The 12,153-nt window shown below is 40.8% G+C and overlaps 1 protein-coding gene across 5 annotated transcripts in view; it reads right to left on the bottom strand.

Annotated features, from left to right (window-relative positions):
- Nucleotides 1–12,153, bottom strand: part of LOC140740064 (E3 ubiquitin-protein ligase arkadia-C-like) — a 195,803-nt gene that overhangs the window by 90,703 nt on the left and 92,947 nt on the right. For all 5 annotated transcript variants that reach the window (XM_073068920.1, XM_073068924.1, XM_073068922.1 and 2 more), the window contains exon 6: nt 6,719–6,922. In XM_073068920.1, coding sequence (XP_072925021.1) covers nt 6,719–6,922 — 204 coding nt within the window. The remainder of the gene's footprint in view (nt 1–6,718; nt 6,923–12,153) is intronic.

The following is a 12,153-nucleotide window of genomic DNA, read 5'->3' as shown; positions in this document are numbered from 1 at the left end:
TCTTACCCTTAACAGTGTACTTACTGTCTTTTTGCATTTGACCTACCAAGATGCAGCACTTCATATTTGGCCAGGATAAATGCCATCAGCCATATCTCCCAACAGATCTGCAAATAATCTATCTCTCATTGTCCAATCACAAACAAGAGAGAAGCTGCAGATGCTGGAAAGCCAAACAACACACACAAAATGCTGGAGGAGCTCAGCAAGCCAAGCAGCATCTATGGAAAAGAGTAAATAGTCAATGTTTCGGACCGAGACCCTTCATCAGTCCTGATGAAGGGTCTCAGCTGAAATGTCAACTATTTGCTCTTTTCCACAGATGCTGCCTAGCCGAGTGAGTGAGTGAGTGAGTGAGTGAGTGAGTGAGTGAGTGTGTGTGTGTGTGTGTGTGTGTGTGTGTGTGTGTGTGTGTGTGTGTGTGTGTGTGTGTGTGTGTGTGTGTGTTTTGCTATGTCCCATGGTATTCTTTGCCAGTCTTCTGTGCTATCCACACCACAAATTTTGTATCATCTGCAAACTTGCAAACACATCCATCTATATTTTCATCCAGGTAATTTATATACATCGCAAAAAGACTAGGTTCTACTACAGATCCCTGCAGAATTTCAATAATCACAGACCTCCAGCTAGAATAAGTTCCTTCGACCGCTACCATCTGTCTTCTATGGGCAAACCAGTTCTGAATCCAAACCGTCACTTCACCATGGATCCCATGCATCCTAATCTTCTAGCTGAGCCTCCAATGAGTGACCTTATCACATATCTTACAAAATTCCATGTAGACCACATCCAGAGCTCTACCTTCATCAATTACCCTCGTCACAAAACTCAATCAACATAGTAAAACACAACTTGCCCCAGCATACCCTTTCAAATGCTCATAAATTCAATTCCTAATTGGACTAGGCTTATACTCACCGGAATTTAGAAGATTGAGGGGGGATCTTATTGAAACGTATAAAATTCTAAAGGGATTGGACAGGCTAGATGCAGGAAGATTGTTTCCGATGTTGGGGAAGTCCAGAACGAGGGGTCACAGTTTAAGGATAAAGGGGAAGCCTTTTAGGACCGAGATGAGGAAAAACTTCTTCACACAGAGAGTGGTGAATCTGTGGAATTCTCTGCCACAGGAAACAGTTGAGGCCAGTTCATTGGCTATAGTTAAGAGGAAGTTAGATATGGCCCTTGTGGCTAAAGGGATCAGGGGGTATGGAGAGAAAGCAGGTACAGGGTTCTGAGTTGGATGATCAGCCATGATCATAATGAATGGCGGTGCAGGCTCAAAGGGCCGAATGGCCTACTCCTGCACCTATTTTCTATGTTTCTAAGAATTTTCTCCAGTCCTTTGCGATATTGCCTGTGGAGTTGGGGGACATGAAGATATTGGTCAAAGTCCCAGCAATCTCTTCTCTTGCCTCTCTTAATAACTGCGGTATATCCCATCAGTCCCTGGGGATATCCACCTTAAAGTTGTTTAAGAGACTCACACTATCTCCTCCTTCACCTTGAAATATCATAGCTCCACATTGATCTTGTTAAATTCTTCATCCATCTCCCTGATTAAAGTATTTATTAAGGACCTCACCCACATCCTTTGTATCCAAGCAATTGTTCTCCCTTTTATCCTTGAGTGGTCCTACAGATTGAGTGCTTTCCTCTAGATGTTCTTCTTTCCTCTCACATCTCAAAGATTTGTGGATTAGTAGATTAAGTGATGGTAAATTATCCCTAGAGTGTATGTGAATGGAAGAATTTTGAGGAAGTTGACAAGAACATAGGAAGAATATAAAATGGGATTAATGTTGGACATTGTAAATGTTGGCTAATAGTACCACTGAGTGGGCTAGTTAGCCAAACATCTATTGGATAAATCAATTCAGTTTGGAAAACTGTTAGCTCATAGGGTATCCATGATGTCTTATTACTTATTATCCTCATAATCTACAGCTCCAAAAACAATCTCAAATGCGCTCTATAAATTAGTCTCCTTTCCCACGTGATTACTCAATCTACACGAAGAATAAACTCTCCCATTATTATAACATTACTCCTTTTACTCATAAGTTACATAGAGGCAGCATGGAAATTGTCCACAATAACAGCACCAAACACGAACAGAAATATACTGAAAGGGAAGGGAAGGGGAAAGTATCTAGTGCTGATATTTTAGTGGTGAAAGTTGCAAAGGACAAATCAGTTCAACAAACTTGCTTACTGAATGGAAAACATGAACCACAGCAATTCTAATCTTAAACACAAAGTACACTGCAGATGCTGTGGTCAAAGCAACACGTACAACACACTAAAGGAACTCAGCAGGTCAGGCAGCACCCATGGAAATGAGCAGTCAACGTTTTGGACTGAGACCCTTCGTCAGGACTGAAGAGGGAGGGGGCAGGGGCCCTATAAAGAAGGTTGGGGGAGGGTGGGAAGGAGAAGGCTGGTAGGTGCCAGGTGAAAAACCAGTAAGGGGAAAGATCATGGGGTAGGGGAGGGGAAGCAAGGAGGGAATAGGCAGGAAAGGTGAAGAAGGAATGTAAGGGGAAAGCATTATATGTAGTAGAAGGCAGAATCATGAGAGAGGTGACAGGCAGCTGGAGGAGGAGGCAGAGTGAAACTGGGATGGGGGAAGGGAGGGGGAGGGAATTACCGGAAGTTGTAGAGTTCAATGTCCATGTCAAGGGGCTGGAGACTATTCAGACAGTATATGAGGTGTTGCTCCTCCAACCTGAGTTTGGCCTCATCATGGCAGTAGAGGAGGCCATGTACGGACATATCTGAATGGGAATGTGAAGCAGTGGTTTCCCTCCTGCCGTCATCAATGATGCCCTCACCTGCATCTCCTCCATTTCCCACACTTCGGGCCTCACCCCATCTTCCCGTCACTACAACAGGGACCGAGTTCCCCTTGTTCTCACCTATCACCCCACCAGCCTCCGGATCCAGCATATTATCCTCTGCAACTTCCGTCACCTTCAACAGGACCCCACCACTAAGCACATCTTTCCCTCTCTACCCCTCTCCGCTTTCCGCAGGGATCGTTCCCTCCGTGACTGCCTGGTCCACACGTCCCTCCCCACAGATCTTCCACCTGGCACTTATCCCTGCAAACGTGAATTCCTACACCTACTCCCTTACCACCATTCAGGGCCCAAAACCATCCTTCCAGGTGAGGCAACACTTCACTTGTGAGTCTATTGGGGTCATCTATTGCATCTAGTGCTCCTGGTGTGGCCTCCTCTACATCGGCGAGACACAATGCAGATTGGGGGACCGCTTCATCGAGCACCTCCACAACAGACAGGATCTCCCGGTTGCCATCCACTTCAACTCTCCTTCACATTCCATTCAGATATGTCCATACATGGTGTCCTCTACTACCATGATAAGGCCAAACTCAGGTTGGAGGAGCAACTCCTCATATACCGTCTGGTTAGTCTCCAGCCCCTTGGCATGAATACTGAACTCTCTAAATTCCGGTAATTCCCTCCTGCTCCCTTCCCCTATCCCAGTTTCACTCCACCTCCTCCTCCAGCTGCCTACCACCTCTCTCATGATTCTGCCTTCTTCTACTACCCATAGTGCTTTCCCCTTACATTCCTTCTTCACCTTTCCTGCCTATCCCCTCCCCCACTCCTTGATCTTTCCCCTTACTGGTTTTTCACCTGGCACCTACCAGCTTTCTCCTTCCCACCCTGCCCCCTCCCTCTTCAGTCCTGATGAAGGGTCTCAGCCCGAAACGTTGACTGCTCATTTCCACAGATGTTGCCCGAACTGCTGAGTTCCTCCAGCGTGTTGCAATTCTAATCTTGCTCTGTCCCAGACATAGACGTGCAGAAATTGGATGGCATGTTGTCAAGGGTCTGTATTCCATCATACAAAGGAAGCTGTGGTTCAGAAAGAAATAAGATATTTCAAAGACATTGGTCCAATGTGATCTCCTCTATGCTGGAGAATCCAAATGTGAAGTAAACGACTGCTTTGTGGAGCTCCTGAACACTGTCGGCTGCTGCCACTTTAACTCTCCATCCCAATTGCCCCCACCTCCTGCAAAGTTACAGCTCGGCCCAATGCAGGAATAAGCAACACCTCACCTGCAACAAATAATACTGTATTAAAGTGCTCAGGATTTAATATAAACACACTCCCTTTTGTCCTACCCTTACCTCAACCATCTCATCTGCAGCTGAAAATTAACTTGCTTTCTCTCTTTCAGTCCTAGTGAATGGTCTCAGATTTGGAGCTTTATTGTTTCTCTTTCCACAAATGCTGCTTGTCCTCCAGAGAATTTCATGCATTTTCTGTTTTATTTTATACTAACTGTTTAGTAGATATTTTCTGTTGTAAGGGAGTCGAAACAAGGGAGCATGGTCTCAGAATAAAGCAGTGTCCAAATTCATACTGTGAAGAAGAATCTCCCATCTCAAAGGAATTGGAAGTTGCTGCAATACCTTGCCTCGGGAGCAGAATCCTTCAGGGTGAGCTATATTGTATACAGTTCATATCTAATCTTGTCCAGGTTTATAGGGCAAAATCTCTGAAGCAGATAGGTGGACATGAGTCAGGGGGTAAAAAGTTAGTGCTGGTAACAGGAAGGCAATGTTGACCTTACAGTCTGATCAGCCAACACATTATGAAATGGTGCAGAAGTCAGGAGGAACCTATTTTAGCTCTCAGATACCACAACCTTACATTATTTTTCAAACTTAATGGCAGCTGTAGGTGTCTCCAGGGGGTGGGGATGATAATGGAACCGATGTTTTTTGATATTCATTGATAGCATACATGAGTGTGCACTATACCATTTCCAAATCTGCAAAGTAACATTTCCAAATCTGTGGATGGCACAAATAGAGTTTAAAAAAAACAGGACGTGAGAGTTAATTTTGAACAAAAGATGCAAAAGGATCAAGGTTTTTTTGTTTTCTAAAATTCATTGAATTCACTGTGCATGCACGAGTAGAAACAGAATCAACGGTTTCAAATAGGAATTGGTTGGACACTTCAAAGAAAACAAAATGTAGGGCATATTATTTAAATAATATGACAGGGTTGGGGGGATGATATAGACTAAATTGCTCTTCTGACAGCCAGGGCAGACTTTAGACTCACAGAGTACTACAGCAAAGAAACAGACCCTTTAACTCAGCTAATCCAAGCTGAGCAGATCTTCTGGCTAGTGCTATCTACTTGCGCCAAGACAATATCAATATCCCTTCCAGCTATCTAAATTTTTCTTAAATTTTATAATTGAATGCATTTACCACTTCCACTGGCAGCTCATTCCACAATCACACCACCCTCTCAGTGAGTAAGTTCCTCCTCAGATTTACTTTAAATATTTCTGGTAAATTTTCTTATCACTCTTTTAAGCTCTTTGATATCTTTCCTGTAGGTAGGTGACCAAAACTGCACACAATACTTCAAATTTGGCTTCACAAATGTCTCATACAACTTCAACATAACATTCCAAATTGTGTACTCAAATCCCTGATTTATGAAGACTAATGTACCAAATGCTGTCTTTATGATCCTATCTACCTGTGAATCCACTTCCAGGAACTATGGATCTATATTTCCAGGTCCCTTTATTCTACCACATACCTCAGCTCTCTGCACAAGTCTTACCTTGGTTTATCCTGCCAAAGATTCAAGATTCATGATTGTTTAACGTCAGTTCTACCACGCAAATGTAAAGGAAAATTATTAGTACAGATCCAAAGCAGCATATAGACTAGGATAAAGAAAACAATAATAAAAAAAACACGAGAGATATAATTATATACACACACACACACACACACACACACACACACACACACACACACACACACACACACACACACACACACACACACACACACACACACACACACACACACACACACACACACACACACACACACACACACGTGATAGCTTATATACATACCTTAAAAATATATATAAAAAGTGACACCAGGTATAGGAGTGTCTGTACATACAGTGACTTTTACAGGAAATGATAAAATAATACCAGGGTTTGTGATGGGGTCGGTTAGTGGGTGGAGGTGTTGATCAGCCTTACTATTTGCGGAAACTAAGCTTTGTGGTCTTGGTGTAGATGCAAAGAGGTCTCCTTCCTGATGGAAATGAGGCAAATAGGGTGGGTGAGATCAATCATGATATTGCTGGCCTTTTTCTGGCACTTTTCTGTATTTATGTCTTTGATGGCAAGTAGGTTGGTGTTGGTGATGTGTTTTGCAGTTTTGACTACTTGCTGGAAAGTATTCCTGTCCACCACACCACATTCAAATTCCATCTGCCAATTTTCAGTCCGTTTTCCCAGCTGGTCAAGCTTTGATAGCCTTTCTCGCTGTTCACTATGCCTCCCCTAATGTCACTCACAAATTTGAAGGGCATTTTTGTGCAGTAACAACTCTGGAGGCTACATTACTTTGATTGATTGTTCGAGATACAACATGGAATAAGGCCTTCCGGTCCTTCAAGCTACGCTGTCCAGCAATCTTATCATTTAATCCTATCCCAAGCACGGGACAATTTATAATGACCAATTAGCCTACCAACTAATACATGACAGGAAACCAGAGCACCTGGAGGAAATCCACGCGGTCACAGGGAGAACGTACAAACTCCTAAACCAGGATTAAAATTAAGAATGGTAATGGCATAGGACATAAAACAAAGGTGCATAGGTAGAAAGATGATACACTACCCAATGTCCTGTGGGAAGCTGCTGAGCTGATGATGGATGTACAAGCAGCTGTGGTACTGAAGGATGCAGATGGTAAGCTCATTGCACCGATGCTGACTGGCAATGATATTGCCGATGATGAACAAGCAGGCAATCTTGGGTGTACAATTTCAGGACTACTGAGGGAGTCATCAAAAGGTTGATCACCCTGTATAGTCAGCGGATCTGCCATAGAAATCAGAAACAAAGGGAAAGATAAAGCAGCACAAAGGAACACTTCATCATTTATTTTTAAATCATATTGTTAGAAATGAATTATGAACCACATCCTGTAATGAAGGAATAAACTACACCACCCCACTAAGAATGACCAGAAGTTTGGTTAGGCCAGTTACATGAGATTTATTGCCGAGAAAACCGTTACTCTGCCAATATTAAAATGTGGAAATTACAACTGGTAGCAGCACAAGAGTCAAACACTGAATCTGTAAGACAGAGATAAACTTGGTTAGTAAAAATTAGGTCATTTCTTCGGCAATTGGAACGGGGCACGACTGCGCAAATGTGTGAAAGTCGGCCCATGAGGCAGCGGGAGAGTTTAAAAAGCCAGCAGATTAACAGAGCAGGCAACAGAGTAGTGGGAGCCGGAGTAGGAAGGCTTTGGCTTGAAACGCTTCGGTGAGCAGTGGCTGAGGACGAGCTTGCTCCCAGTGAGGTAAGGCCAGTTAAGTTCCTTTAATAACTCTAATTAACTTAGAAGTAGGTAATGGAGGCAGCAATTAGAGCAGTCGACTGCTCCCTTTGCAGTATGTGGGAGGTCAGGGCGAGCACAATTGTCCCTGATGACTACACCCGTAAAAGGTGCATCCAGATGCAGCTCCTGACAAACTGAGTTAAGGAACTGGAGCTGGAGCTGGATGAACTTTGGATCATTTGGGAGGCAGAGGCAGAAATAAACAGGAGTTACAGGGAGATAGTCACCCCTAGAAGTCAGGAGGCAGATAGCTGGGTGACTGTCAGGAGAGGGAAGGGGAATATACAGAATGAGCAGAGCACCCCTGTGGCCGTTCCCATCAATAATAAGTATACCGTTTTGGATACTGTTGGTGGAGACGACCTACCAGGGACAAGATGCAGTGGTTGTGTCTCTGGCACGGAGACTGGACCCTCAGCTCAGAAGGGAAGGAGGGAAAAGAGGAGAGCAGTAGTGATAGGGGATTTGATAGTTAGGGGGACAGATAAGAGATTCTGTGGAAGAGATCGAGAATATCGAGAATCTGTTTTCTCCCTGGTGCCAGGGTCCGTGATATCTCGGATCCAGTTCTCAGTATTCTCAAGAGGGTGGGTGAGCAGCGAAATGTCGTGTGGATAGGAAGGAGGAGGACTTGCAAAGAGAGTTTAGGGAGTTAGGTGCAAAGTTGAAGGACAGGACTTCCAGGGTTACAATCTCAGGATTACTACCCATGCCACGTGCTAGTGAGGCTAGAAATAGGAAGATAATACAGCGAAATATATGGCTAAGGAGTTGGTGCAGGAGGGTGGGCTTCCTGCTTCTGGACAATTGGGCCTTGTTCCAGGGAAGGTGGGACCTGTTCTGACGGGACGGGTTGCACCTGAACTGGAGGGGGACTAACATCCTTGTGGGAAGGCTTGCTAGTGCTGCTCCGGGGGGTTTAAACTAGATTTGCAGGGGGAGGAGAACCAGAGTGTTGGAGCAGATAGTGAGGTGGAGGAGGATAAAGATCATGCGAGAGCTGCAAGTATAGTGCATAGAGTAAAGCCAGATCTAACATATAAAGAGACTTTGAGGAAAGACAAACAGAATAAAGGGTGTAAAGGTAGGAAGGTAGAAGGGCTGAAGTGTGTGTACTTCAATGCAAGAAGCATCAGGAACAAAGGTGATGAACTGAGAGCTTGGATACATACGTGGAATGATGATGTAGTGGCCATTACAGAGACTTGGCTGGCACCAGGGCAGGAATGGATTCTCAATATTCCTGGATTTCAGTGCTTTAAAAGGGATGGAGAAGGGGGAAAAGGGGGAGGAAGGGTGGCATTACTGGTCAGGGATACTATTACAGCTACAGAAAGGGTGGGTAATGTAGCAGGATCCTCTTTTGAGTTAGTATGGGTAGAAGTCAGGAACAGGAAGGGAGCAGTTACTCTACTGGGGGTATTCTATAGGCCCCCTGGTAGCAGCAGAGATACCGAGGAGCAGATTGGGAGGCAGATTTTGGAAAGGTGCAAAAATAACAGGGTGGTTATCATGGGTGACTTTAACTTCCCTAATATATTTTTTTAACTTTTTTTATTGAGTTTTCAAATAATTACAGAAAGAAAAGAAAATATAAAAAATATATATATATACCCTTCCCCTTCCCCTTAACCCCTCCCCCCTAACATCCCTATAGAAAAAAAGAAAGAGAGAAAAAAAGAGAGTGCCTCGATATCGGAAGATCCCCACATGCTCCATGGAGTTCGCAATAACTTTAATATATATATTTATTTCTTTCCCCAAATAACCAATTATTTCATCTTCGGAGCACCTATATATTTAATCCTGTCTTTTGTAAATAAGGGCGCCAAATTTTCAAAAATGTTTCATATTTATCTCTTAAATTATAAGTAATTTTTCAAGTGGAATACAGCTATAAATTTCATTCTTCCAACAATCTATACTTAAGTATGCATCCGATTTCCAAGTAACACAGATGCCTTGTGCAGGAAGACACAGAGTCGACTGTACTTCCTTAGAAGGTTGGCGTCATTCAATGTCTGTAGTGAGATGCTGAAGATGTTCTATAGGTCAGTTGTGGAGAGCGCCCTCTTCTTTGTGGTGGCGTGTTGGGGTGGAAGCATTAAGAAGAGGGACGCCTCACATCTTAATAAGCTGGTAAGGAAGGCGGGCTCTGTCGTGGGCAAAGTACTGGAGAGTTTAACATCGGTAGTTGAGCGAAGAGCGCTGAGTAGGCTACGGTCAATTATGGATAACTCTGAACATCCTCTACATAGCACCATCCAGAGACAGAGAAGCAGTTTCAGCGACAGGTTACTATCGATGCAATGCTCCTCAGACAGGATGAAGAGGTCAATACTCCCCAATGCCATTAGGCTTTACAATTCTACCGCCAGGACTTAAGAACTTTTTAAAAGCTATTATTAATGCTTTTTGAGATAGTGATTTAGATGCATATCATATTTTTTTACTGAGTTAAGTATTGTATGTAATTAGTTTTGCTACAACAAGTGTATGGGACATTGGAAAAAAGTTGAATTTCCCCATGGGGATGAATAAAGTATCTATCTATCTATCTATCTAACTGCAATAGCCTTTTTGGCTACTGTCAGTGCAATTTTTATAAATTCTTTCTGATATTTATTCAATTTGGGTTTCGGTTTTATCCCTTCAATATTGCCTAGTAAAAATAATATTGGATAATGTGGAAGTTGTGTTCCAATAAAACTCTTAAATTTGTCCAAAAAGGTTGAATTTTAGAACAAGACCAAGTAGAATGTAAAAAAGTACCAATTTCTTGGTTACATCGGAAACACTGATCAGATAAATTTGGGTTTAATTTCTTTATTTTCTGTGGTGTAATATATAATTGATGTAAAAAATTATATTGTACTAATCTTAACCGGACATTTATTGTATTTGTCATACTATCAAGACATAGTCTTGACCAATTTGTTTCTTCAATTTTAATATTCAAGTCACTTTCCCATTTTTGTCTTGACTTATGGATTCCTTGTTTAATTGCCTGTTTTTGAATCAAACTATACATACAAGAAATTAAATTTTTTAATCTTTCCTTTTTGAATTAAAGTTTCTATTTCATTAGATTTCGGCAATAACATTGTTTGACCTAATTTTTCTCTTAAATAAGCCCTTAATTGGAAGTAACAAAAAAAGTGTTGTTTGATACTTTATATTTATTCTTTAATTGATCAAATGACATTAATATACCTCCTTCAAAACAATCTCCTATATATCTAATCCCTTTTTGAAACCAATTATATAAAAGTTGATTATCCATTGTAAAAGGAATAAGTCTATTTTGAATTAAAGATCTCTTTGCTAATAAAAGATTTCTTTGTCTCATCATCAACATTTATCTTATTCCATAAGTCAATCAAATGTTTTAATATAGGAGATTCTTTCTTTTCCCATATCCATTTAGGTTCCCATTTATATATAAAATCTTCTGGTGTATTTTCTCAAATATACCATGCCGGTCTATCTTTCTCAAAAAAAGATGCAATAAATCTAAGTTGATTTGCTTTATAATAATTCTTAAAATTTGGAAGTTGTAACCCTCCTAGATCAAATTTCCATGTCAATTTTTCCAACGATATTCTTGACATCTTACCTTTCCAAAGAAACTTCCTCACATATTTATTTAACTCTTGAAAAAACTTCTGGGGTAGCTGTATTGGTAGTGATTGAAATAAATATTGTAGTCTAGGGAATATATTCATTTTTATGGTATTTACTCTACCTACTAATGTTATTGGTAATACCATCCATTTATCAAGATCTTCTTGAATTTTTTTCAATAATGGTAAGTAATTTAATTTATATAAGTTCTTTATATCATTATCAACTCTTATACCTAAATATTTTATATCATTTGCCGGCCATCTAAATTGAATTATTAATCGACATTGACTATAATCTCCTTTAGTAAGAGGTAAAATTTCACTTTTATCCCAATTTATTTTATAACCTGATATTTTCCCATATTCTTCTAATCTATAGGATAATTTACGCAACGAGTGCAATGGGTTTGTTAAATAAAGCAGAACATCATCAGCAAATAAGTTAATCTTATATTCTTCCTGATTAACTCTGAAACCCTTAATATCTGGGTCCATTCTAATTAATTCAGCTAATGGTTCTATCGCCAACACAAATAAAGCAGGTGATAATGGACAACCTTGCCTAGTTGACCTTGTTAACTGAAATGGTGTTGAAATTTGACCATTTGTCACTACTTTAACTTTGGGATTAGTATTTAAGGTTTTAATCCATTTTACAAAAGATACTCCTAATCCATATTTTTCCAATACCTTAAATAAAAAATCCCATTCCAATCTATCAAATGCTTTTTCTGCGTCTAAAGCAACTGCCACACTCATTTCCTCCCTCTTTTGCGCCAAATGAATTATACTAAATAACCGAGTTACATTATCTGCCGATTGTCTATTTTTAATAAATCTTGTTTGATCCATATGTACTAATTTTGGTAAGTATTTAGATAATCTGTTAGATAAGATTTTTGCTATTATTTTATAATCAGTATTTAATAAAGAAATAGGTCTATATGATGCTGGCTTTAAAAGATCTCTATCTTTTTTTGACAATACTATTAAAATAGCTGTCGAAAAAGATTCTGGAAGTTTATGCGTTCTTTCTGCTTGATGTATTAACTCCATAAAAGGAGGAATTAATAAAT

Source organism: Hemitrygon akajei, chromosome 16, assembly GCF_048418815.1.
Source record: "Hemitrygon akajei chromosome 16, sHemAka1.3, whole genome shotgun sequence".
NCBI classification, from domain to species: domain Eukaryota; kingdom Metazoa; phylum Chordata; class Chondrichthyes; order Myliobatiformes; family Dasyatidae; genus Hemitrygon; species Hemitrygon akajei.
Note: the sequence above shows the minus strand (reverse complement) of the source record. Positions and strands in the feature narration are given on the sequence as shown.